Source organism: Coenobita brevimanus, chromosome 110, assembly GCF_032717465.1.
Source record: "Coenobita brevimanus isolate Jiangsu-jjx chromosome 110, ASM3271746v2, whole genome shotgun sequence".
NCBI lineage: Eukaryota > Metazoa > Arthropoda > Malacostraca > Decapoda > Coenobitidae > Coenobita > Coenobita brevimanus.
Genome location: NC_137063.1, coordinates 45305560 through 45324701, shown reverse-complemented (window position 1 = coordinate 45324701; position 19142 = coordinate 45305560). Strand labels below are relative to the sequence as shown.

Here is a 19142-nt window from a genome sequence, read left to right as displayed (position 1 = left end):
CTGCCAGGGTCATATCCCGCAGAAAACTATCAAAGCATGCCCAGTAAAATGGGCCATTCATTCACTCACCATTAAAACTCCCAAAATTCTGGCTCTAACTCATATGTTTAATCATCTGTACATATTTTTGTTTGCTATTTTTCACATTATATGTCTGATAGTCTCAACTACAGTGTCCTCACCTCAGTCTTGTGAAAGTTTCTGTCCTACTGCAGTCTATTTCTTGTAGCTCAATGGCAGAACAATGGCTAAACATCCCTCCCAAAGTACTTCTTTATGACTAGCACCATAATCTAGGGCTAATCTCTTGTGATAGTTAAGTATGTTAGATAAAGAGATGGGCATTTAAGGCCCATTTAAAGTAGACAAAATAGCTATCAATGCCACACACCTCTGTCTCCATCCCCTTACCTCCTCCGAGTCTGTGCCACTCCATAGTTGCCTGCTTGAAGGACCCCAAAAGTACACTGATATCCCATCTTGACCAGGACGCGGAGGGTGAGCTTAAGCACCATACTGCACTTGTATGACACAAAGTTGCGAACATTCTCCAGCAAGAAGAACCTCGGCCGGTAGTAGTCACAGTATGAGAGGAATGATGCAACTAGTGAATTCTGATAAGGAAAACCAGTAATCTTATATAACTCACCTGGAAAGAGCTTGCTAAAAATCATCATAGAGTTATACCAGAATTAAGGAGATGAAAGGGTGTATAGCAATATGCAATGTGATGTGAAAAAGGCCATAGTAGGAACCGATACTGTTTCTCGAACAGTAGTCACAGACTGAGAGGTATGTTACAGCTATAAATTCTGGTAAGGAACACCAGTAATGTAAAACTCAAATGGAAAATTACTGACAAAAGCTATGACAGATTTATGAAACCTACATCAGACGGTATTAGGATTAACCCCTACACCGCGGGAATGTTTACCGATGTTTTGCGTGTGCTGCGGGGTTATTCGGGCTCCGACAGACTCTCAAAAAATATTTGCCAAAAATCAGTTATTAGTCCTAGAATATTAAAATTACATATGCTTATGGAACACACCTTCAGCTTTCTCCTGGAATGTTTGTTGAGCCTTTGTCTGTTACCGTAGGACTTGTGGAGACCTCTGAAGTTGGGTAACGAAGTCTCCACTTTACACTTCCCGACAACCCGTAATATGGTGGCTCAATCGGTAGAGAGTTGGCCTGCAGTCCTGACGGACCCGGGTTCAAATCCCGCTGGGGCAGGGAACAGTTTAAGGATTTGAATTTCATAAAATCAGACTTTACTGATCTACCAGAAGGCCCGCTGACATGTCGTAAAAATACCCCCGCTAATACCATTACACCAGTCCTGTATGAGACAGCCCTAGCATGTATTCAATATGGACGGTGGGTATTAGCGCCGAAGTGGTGACATGTAGAGGTGTGCGGTACGTAGGAGGACTACTGGGCCTTGGAAGCAGGCTGTGAAGCCTATGCCCAGAGTCGGACACATAAAAAAAAAAAAAAAAAAAAAAAAAAAAAAAAAAAAAATGATAACCACAGCCAGATATTAACATTATAAATACTACTCTATGATTTTCAAGTAGTTTGGGATCCATACTCCAAAAAAAAACCCACTGTGAAAACAATGAAAATTACGAGCGCGTCTGGCCGTCGCACTGGCACTAGTTCGCTCTTGGTACTCTGTCATTTATTATTCATAAAACCCCTCACACTTTATATTTCTATTACTATATAACACTTATATATATCTACAGTCTTTATCCATAAGTTTCCTTCAGTAGTATTAGTTTATTGTCACTGTAGGGATTCAATTTCTTTCAGTAAAATAAGTAGCATTCACTTTCTCGTCCTGTATACTAGCACTGAGAGTGAATGTCACTTTCATCTTCACTCTCATAACTCGTAGTATTCAGACATGCTATAGTGAAACTTTCACTTTCATTACTCCTAAGGTATATACTCGTATTCTTATAATACTACTCATTTACATTTCTATTTACGTTCTCTATTTTATTTACGTTACTGTATTTACATTTCTATTTTATTTACACTGTGTTATGCACTGTCACTTGAAGTAACTTATAAAACTATTTTCCATTGTTCATGTATATTTACATTCATTACTTTCACTTGCTGTTTACACATTATTTACAATTCCACTTGCACTGTTTTACTCAATAGAAAGATCGTAGTCACTCTTTTATCAATTGTCAGCCCTTTACCTCTTTCCACACGAGGTTTAGTAGGGGGTAAAGGTCACAGGGCCCTTTGCATGGGGGTGAAAAAGTCCCTGAAGTCAGCAAGAAGAAACAGACGTACCTCTACTTCGGAAGATGAGAGTAAACTGATAAGGGAGGGCCGGGGTAGAGGCCTACTTAGGGGATATTCAGTGCTACCAATGTTAGCTCTTGAAACAGCTATGTATAGGACTGAAATGATTGGCAGGAAATCTAGACAATACATTATAAATTAGGTAGTTCCAGGTGAATGTAAATATCACTTAGGCTTCTCCCTTCCCTCCTTACATGTATATTTATTACGAAAATAGATTATACGGCATATTTCAAGGGGAAAAAAACAGCGAAAATTAGCGAACGAGTGCACATGAGGTGTTGTCAGGTGATAATTAGCCAATTCCAGGTGTATGGCACTCTCACTTACCTTATTTCTTTCTTGTATATATTATTTGGTATAAGAATAGGACATAGGGCTTATTTCAATGGATGAAATCAGTGAAAAATTCCAGGGAAGATTTACTTAGCGTAGCAAGGCCGGGCAGGCGAGAGGATAGGGTAACGGAGGGGGGGTAGGGAGGGGAGTCAAGAACGGGGAGAAATGGCTAAATTGTCAACAATGGATGGGAGTACAGATGAGATTAGGAGTGCTGACTAGTGTTGGACATTGGCAGTACTGATAGATGATACAAGTCCCCACTTGGAAGCCCGGGTGAATTCAAAATAACACAGAATCACAAAAGCGACGCCCCGCGGTATGATCCCTTGCTCCCAAGCGTCACGAAAGTGACGCCCCGCGGTTAAGGGGTTAAGGAGATGGATGGGTTTATATGCAGTGTAATGTGAAACAGGTTTTCTTGTAATAGAGAATAAAACTGTTTCTTGGCTGGTAGTCACAATATGAAATGCATGAAGAAACTTGAAAATTCTGGTAACAATAAGAATGGATAGTAAAATTATAATATTCAACTATACTCAATTTTTGTTTTGTTATTTAACAAAAAACATTAGCTATAGATTTTTTAAAGTTACATAAATAATCATAGGATTTAGGAGATAAAAGGATATGGATGCAATGTGACGTGAAAAAGAGAAGCTGGAATTAATACCATAAGTAATAAACAATACAAGGGTTTGTTTCTCTTCAGTGCTTTAAATTTGTAAAATCAACAACTTACTGACAGAGTTAGGGAAATAACAGAGGAATTAGTTGGAGAAGAATAGGGAGGTTTTAGGAAGGGAAGAGGCTGTGTAGATCAGATATTCATCCTTAGGTCTTCAGTGGAAAAGTTTCTAAAGAAGGGAAAGAAGTTGTATGTGGTAGGTGGGGGCACTCACCATCCACTCACTCGATGTAGTGCTGCTCTCTGGTGTCTGCCCTTTCCTCTCCTCCATCCTTCTTTCCTTCCATCCTCTTCTGTCGTTCTTTCCTTCATTCCTTCCTCGTCTTTCTGCCTACGGGTGACTTTACACTCCCTCTTCTGTTCTTCTTTCCTTCATTCCTTCCTCTTCCTTCTACCTGTGGGTGACTCTACACTGAGTGACAACCCAAATGGTTTCCTGTACACCAGGAAATCATTTACTATGCTGGGTGGTAACCATATAACCAAATTTTGGCGCCTGGTGGTTTAGTGGGTAATTATGACGCTCCAATCGGATTGAGCTGGTGAAGGTTTATATCCAAGGGGTGGTTGGGGTATATTGCTCACGTAGGCTAATGCCACTCAGGAATGAATGAGGTTGGTCATTCTCATCTTAAATGTCAGGACCAACTTACCTAGCCCCGGGCTCCTACGCTCCTCATGGGGCAAAGTAGGATTGGATGATGAATGAATGAATGAATGGAAAGAAGTTGTATGCAGCCTTTATGGATTTGGAGAAGGCATATGACAGAGTGGATAGACAAGGAATGTGGAAAATTTTAGGAATACGATATATGGAGTAAATGGGAAGTTGTTGAATGCCGTGAAGAGGATGTATAAGGGTGCTACGGTAAGGCTGAAGCGTGTGTGGATAATGAACTGGGTGAAATTGTCTGTCTGAAGGTTGAACTGAAACAGGGATGTGTCATGTCTCCACAGTTGCTCAATCTGTATATGGATGGGGTTATAAAAGAGGTACAAGGTAGGGCAGTGGTTGCTGGAGCGGCCCTAATGAGTGAGGGCAGTGTTTGGAAAATTCCTGAACTGTTGTTTGCAGATGATACTGTATTGTGAAGTGAACATGAAGGGGAACTGCAAGGCTTGGTGAATGAGTTTGGGAGAGTGTAAGAAATGGAATCTAGAGTAAAGTTATGGTCTTCAAGAGAAATGAAGTCACTGAACATACAGTGAGGTTGGATGATGAGGAAATGGAGTATGTTAGTGCATTTAAGTACTTGCGTAGTGTGATGAGTGAAGACAGAAGTTTGGAGGAAGTGCCTAAAAGGGTACAACAAGGAAGAAAAGTTGCTGGTTCTTTGAAAGCAGTGATAAGAACTAGGGAAGTGAGCATGGAAGTAAAAAGGTCACGGCATGATAGGGAAAAAAGCATGGAAGTAAAAAGGTCGCGGCATGATAGTACAGTGATACCAACTCTAACATATTGAAGTAAAACTTGAACCTTGTTGGATGGACACAAGTCAAGACTGAGAGTGGTGGAAATGAATTACTAGAGAGGATCATGTGGAATTACTTGGGGAGACAGATTGACAAATGAAGAAGTGAAGGAGTGTTGTGATGTGGATGTGGATGCGTTTGGAGAAATAGACTGAGGTAGTTTGGCCATGCGGAGAGGATGGAAAGTGAAAGACTAATAAGGATAGTGTATGTGAGTGATGTGGAGGCTGACAATGAGATGGTGGGATAGAATGGGGAGGTATATAAGAGAAGGAGGTGTGAACTGGGGGGAGGGCAGTGAAATGGAGGGGGACAGGGTGACATGGTGGCAATTTGTCTGTGGCCATCCTTTACGGGATTAAGGCATCTGCCAATAGACAGATAGAGAGAACAATCAATGACTAACCTTGAACTGGGAATACTGTCGTGTGTTGAACCTATTCATGCCAGAGAAACCTTGACAAGGTGGCCCACCACACAGCATCTCCACATCACCCTTCTGTGGTAAACGCTGTCCTTTGTTGTTCATGTTCTCACCCTGGCCGAGAAAGATATAAACACACAAGTCATACATACAGTAGTCTTGTCTTAACATCTTTAATCTGACTACATATTATTCATTATAACCCAATAAGCCAGGACGATCTGGAATACTGGGATACATATGGCCTGTGTGTTCACAAGTACTGTCATCACCATTGGAACTGGGTGCACTCACCCTGGGAGGTCTCATCAGGAAAGTGAGCTGTGGTTACAAGCTTGGTACACAGCTACACAATCATTACTCTTAAGCAGGAAACTCTGACACAAATAAATAGAGTCAAAGTCCAAGCTCAGATTCTCACACTATCACAAATCTTATTAGTTCCCCCCCCCCCAAGCAAATGTTGGGAAATAATTACCACATTTTGACATTTAGTTTAGCTTCCATTAGATAGAAAACATCAGCTGTAATACCAGTATGGCTATTCTCAAAATAGGGGCTCTAAGAGAAACCATGGAGTAATTTTTATATACTGTACCTATGCTACATATATATAAATATATATATATATATATATATACATACATAAAACATCATCATCCAGACCTCCTTTCACACCCTAGGGCAGGGTGAGGAGTAGCAACGTCCAGACAGCCCAAAATTGCCCAATCCAATGGGCCTCACTTACATTCACTCACCATTCAAGCTCCCGGAATCTTGGCTCTATCTTATATGCCAAAAACATTCGCCACATACGGTAGCTTCACCTAAACATATCCGACAGAGTCAAAAAATGCTAACAATAAAAATCATCCTCACCTCCATGACCATCTTAAGCAGAAGGTTGCAGTCATCAGTAAATACAGTGGCACTGGGGTTGTTGAGGCGGTAGGCTTGAGCTGCTGGTTCAAACACTTCCACTGCCCACCTTGAGTCCATCATTCCAGCCTGGTGAAAGCCCTCAGACAAACCTACATGGAGGGAATAAGGCATCAGCAAGTTAAATACAAATAGACAAAGCATTAGGTTAAGCTGGACTGTACTACAACAATCAATAGTATAACAATGCATAGGATCCAAAAATAATAAAAGAACTATAAATGTAAAATTACCAACAGACTGACCGGGGAATTGGGTCACACAATTATTAACTAATTATCCAAGTCTAAAAATTTTGGGTCTGCCTCACAGGTCTTAACCATCCACACATATTAATTTACTCTTTTGATCCATGTCACAGATGCCTATGGGACTGAGTTATTCCATCACCTACCAATGGGTGCAAGCTTGTCATGTAGATTTTAATACACACTGCATTCACCCATTCAAATCCTTGAAAAATTCTTTTCATCATCCACACCTCAATGGATGTGAAGTCAATCAATAGACAGAAAAACAGAAGGATGAAATGAACTCAACCATACCACACAAACTACATTAACAATATAACACAACAGAACAATCTTTTACCTCCAACACCAGCAAAAACATCCAGTGTGCGTAATTTGTGCTTAACCTGCACTGGTTCCTTGAATCCTTGGAATGATGCTTCTTCTCCATCATCACACGCGCTCTTGCCTTTACCCTTCCCTTTCCCTTTTCCTTTACCCTAGAACGTGGAAGAAAAAAAACACAACATTATCTTCACTGCCCAATTTTCCATGAGACAAAGATGCGACATACAGTACAGTACTGTGAGGTAAGAGTTTAGCAAAACATGAAATAACAATGAGCTACAATATAAAGCATGACACAATTTAGTAATAACCTCTTTAAGCTGATTATGTATTTCATATTTTATTCTTGCTACCTCAGACGTTTTTATTCACCTTACAGAGAGAAACTGGGTAGTGAAAAGGGTTAATGGAGGTATGTTTTAATCCAGATAGTATACTGGTGTCTCCAAAGTTAATAAAATCATCTGGAGGTAGCATGAGTAAACTACAGAAGTATATCATCTGATTCCTGTGGTTTACCTATTCATATCAGTGACCATCCATCCATCCATCATCCAATCCTATGTTGCCCCATGAGGAGTGTAAGAGCCCAGGGCTGGGGCAACTCCAGTATATTATTCCAGCTAACCCAAGATTACTTTGTTCAGCTGAGTGAGTACAGAATACTTTTATCAACATTAACTCTCTCATGATCAGGACACCTGTATTATTTTACTCCACCTAATGACAGACAGCTTTATTCAGCTAATAATGCCTAAAAGTGTTAACTACTAATGTAGGTGTAATGACATACCTTCCCTACACCACCTATGGTCTGGGCCTTGGGAGGAGGCTCGACGAACTCCTTCCGCTTAGCATCATAGGCCTCGGCAAAGACAAAATGGTCAGATCCCTCAATTAACAGGTCACCGGTGGTTTTACTCCCTAGATTCTCCTGGTATGTGACGAAGCACTTGCCAGCCACATCACCGAAGGTTATCCAGGTCTCTGTGTGAAGCCAAAGATTTACTCAGTACCTCATCAATCTAATTACAAAATGGTGCTGTAGAGACACCTTCATGCAGTGGCGCCAATATAACTAGTCAGCTCAACTGTCTGGTAATACAAACATCCCTCACATACTTCACTGACCCCTGCAAGGAAGGACGTGGATTGCAGGAAAGGGCAACTCAAGCTGGCGGCCCACTGGGTTGACAATTCAAATGAGTCTAAGGCAACAACAACAACTAACTAACATAGGCCTCAGCAAACTCAGGGACTGAATATTTGTCAGGTTACAGATACACAGATAAGTCAGCTACGTACAGTATGTCCTAGTTATCAAATTATCTTTTTTAACATTACTGTTTGCAATCAAGTCCACAGCGATATTGCAAAAAAACTGTCTACTGAAGTTCCACTGCTACCTATAGAGCTAACATGCCAGTTCTCTCAGTTTACAGCACCAAATACTGTATATGGAAAAAGTTGTGATATTTCAAACAGATGACATACAAGGATCACCTACATGTCCTTGTTATATGTTGATGAGGTGTTTCAAAGGGTACACTACAAAGGTGTGTGAGATCAGGTGTGATGGTCAGCGATATTAACACACGAGTAAGGAAGGGAAGATGCTGTGATGGAGTATGGTATCAACTGTAAACATGAATGGTACAGCAATGGGAAATGTTACATGAGCTATTTTTATGTGTTAGCAAAATGCAGGAGTGTTAGTGCCAACTTTAACATATGGATGTGAGACTATGGTGTGGTATGAAAATGAAAATTCAAGAGTAAGAGCAGTGGAGATGGGACTGCTGAGGAATGTGTGTGGAGTACAGAGAGTGCATAGGATAAGATTTAATAACGTGATATGTGAAAGATATGGAAAGAGGAAGTCAGTGGACATCAGAATCCAAGAGAGTGTACTGAGATGGTATGGTCATGTGGAAAGAAGGGAAAACAACAGACTGGTAAAAAAGGTACATCTGAGTGAATCTGAAGGAGGAAGGAAGTGATGCACGGCAAGAAGGTGGAAGGATATGGTGGATAAGTGTGTGAGGAAGAGAGGTATGGAAGTCAGTCAGGCTAGGGAACTGACAAGAGATCAAGCTGGCTGGATGAATATTGTGAGTAGAAGTGCATGATCAGGTATTTGGCACCCCTTTTTAATGTGACAGCGTCTGCACTGACTCTACTGGATACATTTATGTGAAGCTACAGAATATGGCAAATGTTTCTGGCATATCTGATAGAGCCAGGATTCCGGGGGGCTTGAATGACGAGTGAATGAAGCATGGCCCCTTGGATTGGGCATGCTTAGGCTGTCTGGACGTTGCTACTCTTCACCCTGCCCTAGGGTGGGGAAGGAAGTCCAGATGATGGTGAATGATGAATATGAAGCAAACAACAAAAATGTATGAGAAGGCAGGCTGCTCTCTGTTGTTTGGGGAGCAATGAAAAATATGGAAGGTGGGACACAATACTAGCTGAGGACTGTTGGCAAACTTTTGCTCATGTCTGTATATAAACAAAAGTGTTGAAGGAAAGGAGTTAACAGCAATATCAAAACACTGAAACAACTGTCATGATTAAGTGATTTTGGATAGGGGAATCCGAGTGACACTTAACCCTGCCAAAACCCCCGGTTATATGGTTACCACTCAGTGTAGTAAATGGTTTCCTGAGTACAGGAAACCATTTGGCTCGTCACTCAGTGTAGACATCATGAGGCATCTCTACACTGAGTGAATGGATGATGGGCACCCTCATTCACCACAATGATGAGTCAGGAAGGGAAAGGGCTGTGAGATTGAGTGAAAAAACACATGAAAGTGGAGAAGAAAAAGAGTTGTAAGAATAAATGACATGAGAGCACATGAAAGAAAGAAACAAAATATGCTATGAGGGTATGCAACACCGAAATAACTGATAACAATGAGTATGGTGTGAATGTGAGAACAGTGTACCCTCTTCACTCCAGTACAGCATGTTGAGGTCTGCCTGATGTGCAGCGGGGGGGCCACGGTGGGTGTTCTCGGGACGGTAAAACTTTGCAACCTTCACACTCACATCACTTGGGCTCAGGGTATCAGCTGAAATAAAAAACAGACAAATAAATGAAAGCATGAATAAAAATACAATAAACACAAAACAATCACCAAAACTGTATTTCCCACCATTATTATCATCCTAACCCTGACTGCCATCTCCATTTCCCACTACCACCACCATCATTAGCATCATGACCTCTGTTCTAATCATCATAACCCTAATTCATCACCATCATCCAGTCTCTTCCCCCATCCCACAGGTAAGGTGAGGTAGGGTATAGAAACCAATGAAAAGTTAAACGCACGAGAGTGGAAGACCTAATCGACAGGCCGACTAGTGAAAAGGACCACACAATCATTCAAACTCCCGGAATTGTGGCTCCATGTCACAGTCCTAACCATCAGCGCATCTTTCTCGATGTCTTTCATATACACATGCCAGTCAGCCATGATAATATCAGCTTGGCTAAGTTACATGAAAACATTATAAACATTATTTCCACTCAATCTGCTAAGTTCACATGGGGTAGAGATCCAGGCCAAGGCTCTGATCTCTTTTAGGGGTAAGAATAAGATGAAAAAGATATTAGATAAAAAATTCATCCCCTTCTTCAACACAGGTAACAAGCTGTGGAGATGGCACATCATACTGCCGGCGGGGATGACCACAAACACCTCCGTGTCACCCTGCCCTTCACCATCAGGCTGACACATCCTTACATCAATGTAAAGAGAGAAAGGAGAGAGGGGGAAAGTGGAGTTTATCCTCATATCATCATCATCATCAATTTTAGTTGTCAGTTATGTCATGCACAGAATAAGTATGTTGTGTTTTCTCCCATTTCCAACCATAATTACACAATATAGTAAAAACAACATTAACATTTGATAACATTTGAAGACCAAGAAACATGTCACAAGAGGTAGGTTTCGATGGGGGGAGGGGGTGGGGAGTCAATTCATTATTGCTGGGGGGAAAAGGAAAGTCCAGGGCATGGTCAGAAGCTAGGCTACCTTTATCCAGATCATTTAACCTGTAAGACACCATCCTACATTCCTGGCAGTGTATACACATTAGAAAAACCTCTGGCTACATCTTGGATAAATAACTGATAACTGAAATACAAACAGTAAAAGTGTGTGATACCTGCAAACCGAGGAGAAATGCGAATAAGTCTGGCCACCCTGAATGGATCTTGGGTGCCTTCATTGGACCCCTTGATGTGGTCTGATGATTTCCTGTAGTACTCGGGATACATCTCCTCGTCAACCTTCCTCTTTTTATCTTCCTTTTGAGGTGGCACAGCCACCTTGATCTAAAAATATAATATATATTTAATCCATTTAGTTACAGGTCAACATCCGTTCATCATATACCGGGTACATTTGTAAATTTAGAGCTACTCTTAAAAGATCTATTACTGGAATATTAGAGGTCTTGCTTTAGTATTTAAAAAAAAAAAAAAAAAAAAAAAAAAGAGGAGGGGTAGGGGACACTTCAGACAAAGAAGTACTAGAATTCATCCTTTCCCATACAGAAACACCCAAATATCTAGTTATCTGTATTAATGGTAACAAATTAACCACAACATTATATTACTTAACTATACAACCAATTTATCACACACCTCCTCACAACTAATGCATCATTACAAATATATGTATAAATGAAGATACAAAAATAGTCAAGGAGAACTTACATCAAAGCTGAAGGCATCTGGATTCACAAATATACAGTCCCCAACAGCATAGTCGTTATCCATGTAGCGTAATGAAGCATAATCATTCTATCAGAAAAAAACATAGCATGATCAATGGAACAAAATATGGCTTAAATGAAAGCACTGCATAAGAACATACAACATTAAATGGCACTTACTGTACTTCACTTTTGAAATTATTTGCTAGTGCTGGATAATATTCTATTGATGGAAACTCTGTCAATTACAAATTACTACAGCATCAACCTTGATCAACTACTGAAGGCAATAACTTCAGTCAAGAATTTTGTTAAAACAGCAATGGTATGATTTTCAGCTAATATCCATATTACCCTCTGTAAGGTGTTAGCACCTAAGGCTGAAGTACAGTATCGTACTGTGTTACAGAGCATTTAAGGATAGGGGATAAGCCTCCACCCTGGACCCTTGGTGAAATTTGATGACGAAAAATATAATCTGAATATCTCAAACTGGAAAGATGAATTAAAGATAATCTATCAATTACTTATTAAAGGGGTGATCAAACCAATGACAATGCCTAAATTTTACATGGTGTAAAGGATTGCCAAAGAATCAACCTAGCACTGTATATTACCTTAGACTGTGCAGATTCCTCATCCAGCTTCTGGCCCATGATGCACAACTCCCGCGTCTCTGCCTTCTTAATACGGGCACAGGAGGGGCACTGGCGATGCAGCATTGTTTCATCCACTTCCTTTAAGAAACAAGTGCATTTTACCATAGTTATACATATCTGTCACTTTCCTCTTCACTTTCTTTGCTACACTATCTGCTCTTCACTCTCTCCTTTACACATTTTTTCTTAAACAATTTTTCCTCTCTTCTCTCCACTTCCCTGCCCGTCATAACCCCCCCTCCCATAAAGAAGAAGAAGAAGAAAAAAAAGGTGGGGAGTGGGATGTAAGAATGATGAAGAAATAGGAAAAGAAATAAACCGAAGCAGTTTAGTGGTAGATGGTGGTGACTAAAATCCACTACTTGTGGAGTAAACTGTAGCACCAGTCGAGCAGGGCAGTACTCCCGTGGTGGATGGAAAGCTGATGACAGGGAGTGCTGGAGCTCCCGTTTCATCAGCCCTCAGGACTAGTTCCTGACCATCCCCCTTTGCTGAACTTTTTCAGTGTCTCAGTTACACAGAGAGTAGGCCAGCATGCTCTCCAGTACAAATTTCTCTAACTATCTTCACCAAACTACATGCACAGTACACACTACACTTCCTATTCAAAATTCACCAAAAATGGCGTCAATTCACCCAGCCTCGGAGTCCGGGGGGGGGGGGGGGACCATAAATGCCCCCACCATCTGCCCCTCTCCCGGTGACGACTCGAGGTGCCTGGAACCACTGTCTGACTCTCTTCTTCTTCATTTCTGCAATGTTCGCGGCCTTTCATCTAACTTTTGCTCTGTTGAGCACCACCTCTCCTCCTCTAAACCTCACCTTCTTTTTCTGACGGAGACTCAGCTGTCTGAGGCAACTGACAGCAAACCCTTTTCTGTATCCTCCTACTTTCTCTATACTCATTTCAAAGCCAAAGGTGGCTGTTGTGTATACATACGCAACGACTTATCTTGCTCTCGTGTTCCTGAACTTGATTCTTCTGAATTCTCCACACTCTGGCTTCGGCTTTCCTGTCATTCTCTGACTAAATATATCTGTGCTGTTTACTTATCCCCTAATTCTACTGACTATCAAAAATTCTTCGACTATCTTACTTCTACGATGGAACACATTCTGTCCATTTCTCCTTTCTCTGAAATCTCCATTCTTGGAGATTTCAATGTTCACCACCACCTTTGGCTCTCCTCTCCTTTCACGGATCCACCTGGTGAACAAGCCTACATCTTTTCTATCCTTAATGACCTAGAGCAGCTTGTACAGCACCCTACCCGTATCCCTGACCGCCTTGGAGAGAGCTCCAACATACTTGACCTCTTCCTCACAACTAATCCTTCTGCTTACTCTGTTAATCTTTTCTCTCCGTTGGGCTCCTCCGATCACAACCTTATTACCTTAACCTGTCCTATCACTCCGGTACGGCCTGTGGACCCTCCAGGGAAACGTCGTCTGTGGCATTTTGGAACCGCGGACTGGGAGGCCCTCAGGCAGTACTTCTTTGATTTTCCCTGGAATGATTATTGCTTCCATGGCCGTGAGCCATCTGAGTGTGCCTTGCGCATTACGGAGGTTATTCTCTCGGGCATGGAAGCATACATACCTTTCTCATATCCTCTGACTAACGCAAGAAAGCCTTGGTTTAATCACGCTTGTTCTAATGCTGTCCGCAACAAGGAGAAGGCCTACAAAAGGTACCGGAGCCAACCCACCCCTGAATCACATAATCTTTACGTTTCTGCCCGGAATCGTGCTAAGTCTGTTCTTCGCTCTACTAAAAATAATTTCATCCATACTAAATGCTCTCAACTCTCCAACTCGAATTCTTCCCGCTCCTTCTGGCACCTTGCCAAAAATCTTTCTAACAACTTTACCTCATCATCCTTCCCTCCTCTTTTCTACTCTGATGGTTCTGTAGCTATTTCTTCTACTGATAAAGCAGATCTCTTCGCACAGACTTTCTCCTCCAATTCCACCTTAGACGATTCCGGTGCTGTTCCTCCATCACTTCCCCCCTCTGACTTCCTCATGGCTGACATTAAAATTTCTTCAGTTGATGTATTTTCTGCCATCACTGGCCTCAGTACTAACAAGGCATATGGGCCTGATGGGGTCCCTCCTGTTGTTCTCAAGAACTGTGCTTCTGTGCTTACACCCTGCCTAGGCAAACTCTTTCGCCTTTGTCTGTCAACTTGTACCTTTCCTTCTTGCTGGAAGATTGCTCTCATTCAGCCAGTCCCAAAGAAGGGTGACCACTCCCAACCCTCCACCTATCGTCCAATTGCTTTAACGTCCTGTATTTCAAAAGTTTTCGAGTCAATTCTTAATAGAAAAATTTTAAGGCATCTTTCCTATCACAACCTTCTTTCCGATCGTCAGTATGGGTTCCGTCAGGGACGCTCCACTGGCGATCTTCTCACCTACCTTTCAGACTCCTGGTCATCCTCCTTTCGGGACTTTGGCGAAAGCTTTGCCATTGCACTTGACATCTCAAAGCTTTCGATCGAGTCTGGCATAAATCTTTAATTTCCAAACTGCCCTCCTACGGTTTCTATCCTTCTATCTGTGCCTTCATCGCAAGCTTCCTTTCTGGTCGTTCTATAGCCGCTGTTGTAGACGGCCATCGTTCTTCTCCTAGATCTATCAACAGTGGTGTTCCTCAGGGCTCTGTCCTATCACCAACTCTCTTCCTTTTATTCATCAATGATCTTCTAAGCTGTACATCTAATCCTATCCACTCATACGCTGATGACTCCACCCTTCACCTTTCCATTCGGTTCCCGCAACGCCCATCTCAACAGTTACTTCAAGAAACAAGGGATGAGGCTATGGCACACCTAATGTCTGACTTGGCTCATATCTCTGACTGGGGTAAAAATAATATGGTTGTCTTTGATGCATCTAAGACTCAGTTCTTACACCTATCAACCCGACAAAATCTTCCACAGGTGTGCCCACTAATGTTTAATAATATTCAGCTTAATCCTGCATCATCCTTGAACATGCTTGGGGTTTCATTTACTCGGGACTTATCTTGGAAAGATCATATTACATCTCTTGTAAAATCTGCTTCCAAGAGATTGGGTGTGCTAAGCCGACTCCGCCCTTTCTTTACCCCTGCACAATTGTTGACTCTATACAGGGGTTTTATCCGCCCCTGTGTGGAGTACAACTCTCACGTGTGGGGAGGCTCCCCACATACAGCTCTTCTCAATAGGGTGGAGTCAAAGGCTTTTCGTCTCATTAACTCTGACTCCCTTCAACCTCTGTCTCTTCGCCGCACTGTTGCATCTTTATCTCTTTTCTATCGCTACTTTAATGGTCACTGCTCCTCTGAACTGTCTGCTTGCATTCCTCCACCTCTACGACGGGCGCGTAGCACCCGTCTGGCAGCAACCTCTCATCCCTTTTCTGTCCAACTCTCTAATGCAAGAGTTAACCGTTACTCCCAGTCTTTCATTTATGCAACAGGTCAGCTCTGGAACTGTCTCCCTCTGTCTGTATTTCCTGCTGCCTATGATCTCCAGTCTTTCAAACGTAGTGTGTCCAGGCATCTCAAAATGATCGGATCTTGAATTTGGCTCTCTATTGTATTTTGTTTTTCTCTTGGAGGGAACTGTTACTGCGGACTCATGGCCTTTGGTTCCTTCTTCCTCGCATTTAAAAAAAAAAAAAAAAACTCTTCATTCCCCTTTCTCATTCTATATACAGTATGTCTGTCCTCTCTTCCTGCTCCTCCCTTTCCTTCCTGTAACTTTTTATTAGTCTTCTTTCCACTTCGAGTAGCCCTACATTGACTGACAAGCCTAATGGTTTCCTTTAACTGTGGAAACTACAGTACTGTATTTACAATGCTAGGTGGTAACCATGTGAACAGACAACAGGGTGATGTGGAGCCTGCTATGATGTCTCTGTTAACTGGGTAGACATAGGTTAATATGGAGTCCATCCAGGAACCAAACCTCCAAATTACTCCCTATGCCTTGCCGTGGTGAGGTGCTGTCAACTGCAAGAAACAACAGTTCACTGCTTGGGATGGCCCTGCAGGAGAGGTTACTTGCCTGCAGTTGATGGGTCTGCTCAGCCAGACAGACTGGGGTTGATGAGCAATAACAACAACTGAAGCAGGAGGATAATCAACAGAATGTCCAGGAATTAGGCTACACTTTCATTCATTCATCAAACAATCATTCACATTCATATCCATTACTATCACGATTCAAAGTCCTGATTAAAAGTGGACTCAGGATGGTAAACACAAAGCTGTAAGAGATGATGAATCTCAACTCTGTTTCATATTGACTGAACATTTTTCATTTCATTTATAAATTTGCATGTGTTGGCCTTGGTAACCTAATGGCAGCTCTTCATGCTGCTCAATTTTTGGCAGCCTCCCTATTCAGTCCCTTATCCCTGAGGTCACATTCTATGACCTCGTTCCAGGTCTTTTTTGGTCTGCCTCTTGCAACCCTACCCCCAACGTTCACACTTCTCACTTTCTGCACCCAACTATCATCCCCCATACTACCCCAAGCATTCATACTTCTCACTTTCTGCTCCCAACTGTCATCCCTCATCTTCTCCACATGCCCAAACCATCTCATTCTACCCCTCCTCATCACAACACCAATACATTCCAGTCCTATTCTTCCTCTTAACTCTTCCATCATACACCTAGTCCCCCCAGGTCTCACATTCAAGGACACACTGCATATCCACCTAATCATTGTCATTTCTGTATGTTTCAGCCTGCAAATATCCTTTTCCTTTACTGCCCAGGTCTCACTACCAAACAGCATTACACTCCTCACACATACCTGATACAAAGATCCCTTAGCAAGGAGAGAGTGCCCTCTCAATGTCAGGTGAGGCAGCAACTTCCTCAGCTTCTTCAAACCACCTCTCACTCTAGTCACAGGGCTAGCTCCAGCCCCACTAACATGTCTCCAAAGTAACGAAACTCTTCCACACACTCAAGAGACTGACCAGCAAGATCAATCCTATCACACCTGACAATCTCCACATGCTCTCTCCAAAACACATTTTTCAGCAAATATATTACGCACTCCACTGCACAGAGTTACAGTAGACAATGCAAGATATAATGAGAAAATAATCAATGTCCAAAGACAGAGTATCTCAGAACTGCTTTAAAGAATACAGATTCTAAATATGAAAATTACAAGTCTTCACTACAGAATCTATATCTACTGAAAGCAAGAAGAGTCCATGAACAATCTGATGACAGAGGGAGAACTGACCTTTTCTGGGGCTGGAGGGTCAATGAAGCGTCCATAGCGTGGGCAATACATCTTCTGATACCAAAATGTGTGTCCATCATCCTCCTTCACTGGGTAGCTGGTCTCAGGGTCTTCTATCCCACCCAGTTCTCTCCAGTTGCTTGGGGCCTCAAAATAGATCACTTTCACCTGTACCCAAAATCACACCTGATCACTTTATCCACAGCTCTCGCCTACATTTCTTCAGTCTATCGTTATTTATTAAGGTGAATTTCCCACAACATGGTAAGAGATTAAAACACAGCTCTTACATCATCATTTTCAGGAAACAAATCACAAGAGAATCACACTTTCAACCTCCCTCCCCTCATCATATCCCTTTACTAATCCTACCATCAGTTTAAAACAATCACTCCTCAACTTTCTGGTCAGATTCAGGAATATTGAGGATGAATTAATTTCATAAAGGCCTTGTGCATTATGCAAGAATCACCTACATTACCCACAAAAATGATGAACACTGAAATGAAAAATATTGCTGATCTGCCAATGACTGTACTTAATTATGCATCTTCACTGTGTTACCTTTTTGAGTATGGCATCCACCAGTGTGTCCTCACAGTCATCACTGATGAAGAGTTCAAGTGGATCAGCAGTCTCCCCAAGGACAGTATCTGAGCCGCGTGTGAACCAGTCAGCATGGAAGTGCTTGATCCCACGAGTATCCTCCCACAGGTGGTTTATACGGGCAATATACAATGCAGTGTGTGAGTCATCAGGTTGGACAGTGACACAGTCATTGACGTAGAGGTCTTGCCCATCCACTGTCACTCCCTGGTAATAAATCCTCTTTCCTTCCTTGGCCATAGGTTCACCCAGCCAAACCACATGGTTGGAGTTCTGCCTCACCCTATGGTGACGCATCTGCCCAGCTGCCACTGTCTCTAGGCTGATACCCTCAAGGTCCTCTCCTATTTCATCTTCTTCCGCCTGAGCCACCACCATGTTGGGGCAGCGACGCTCAATGCAGCACTGCTTGCTTCTCCCAGACCCTCCAAATTTGGTCATATCTCTACAGAACTTGCACACAGCACAGTCTGGCCTCTGGCAATTCTCACATACACCACACCGTGACGACCGCTTCCCATCAATTTGTGTCTCTCCTCCAGCTTCTATTTGATCAGAGAAGAAAGACTCAAACAAGTTCCTCACAAGTGGTGTGGTGGTCGCCTTTGTCCACTTTGGCATTTTGACCTTGATCTTTGGAGCAGTGCGTCGCAGAGCACGGCGCCGGCCCAGGGTCACACCAGCAAGCTTAATCACTGACCGTATACAGCTTGACGCAATCAGGGGATCACTGCCTTCCTCACCAGCCAGGTCAAAATTGTGAACCTGTCAACAGACAAACATAAGAAAACCATTAAGCACATATAAATAATCATCCCCTTTGCCCTTTTCATATTAAAATATGAGGTAAGATCTACATAATAAGTAATGGAAAGTATAACAGCAGAACACACACATAATAGCTGCAACAGTGACTCAATGATCACAAATAATTACCACCCTAGTCCTTCTCTCTCTCTATAAAAAAAATAATAATAATAAATAAAAGAAAATATCATGGTTTAAAAAAAAAAAAAAAAAAAAAAAAAAAAGCACTCTGCCAATTCTCCCGATTTGGTTGAAAACTGCCACCATTAACAAACATGCCCAACCTTTTTCTTACCACATGCAAACTGC

The 19142-nt window shown here is 42.1% G+C and overlaps 1 protein-coding gene across 1 annotated transcript in view; it reads right to left on the bottom strand.

Moving 5' to 3' along the window:
- The window catches only part of LOC145417563 (DNA (cytosine-5)-methyltransferase 1.L-like), a 40543-nt gene that overhangs the window by 7858 nt on the left and 13543 nt on the right, over positions 1-19142 (bottom strand). The window contains exons 9-19 of the mRNA XM_080286270.1: positions 17985-18791; positions 17421-17588; positions 12121-12240; positions 11505-11591; positions 10952-11120; positions 9721-9846; positions 7563-7756; positions 6783-6921; positions 6132-6283; positions 5235-5366; positions 412-614 (exon numbers count right to left, since the gene is read on the bottom strand). Of these exons, the coding sequence (XP_080142396.1) occupies positions 412-614; positions 5235-5366; positions 6132-6283; positions 6783-6921; positions 7563-7756; positions 9721-9846; positions 10952-11120; positions 11505-11591; positions 12121-12240; positions 17421-17588; positions 17985-18791 (2297 nt within the window). The remainder of the gene's footprint in view (positions 1-411; positions 615-5234; positions 5367-6131; positions 6284-6782; positions 6922-7562; positions 7757-9720; positions 9847-10951; positions 11121-11504; positions 11592-12120; positions 12241-17420; positions 17589-17984; positions 18792-19142) is intronic.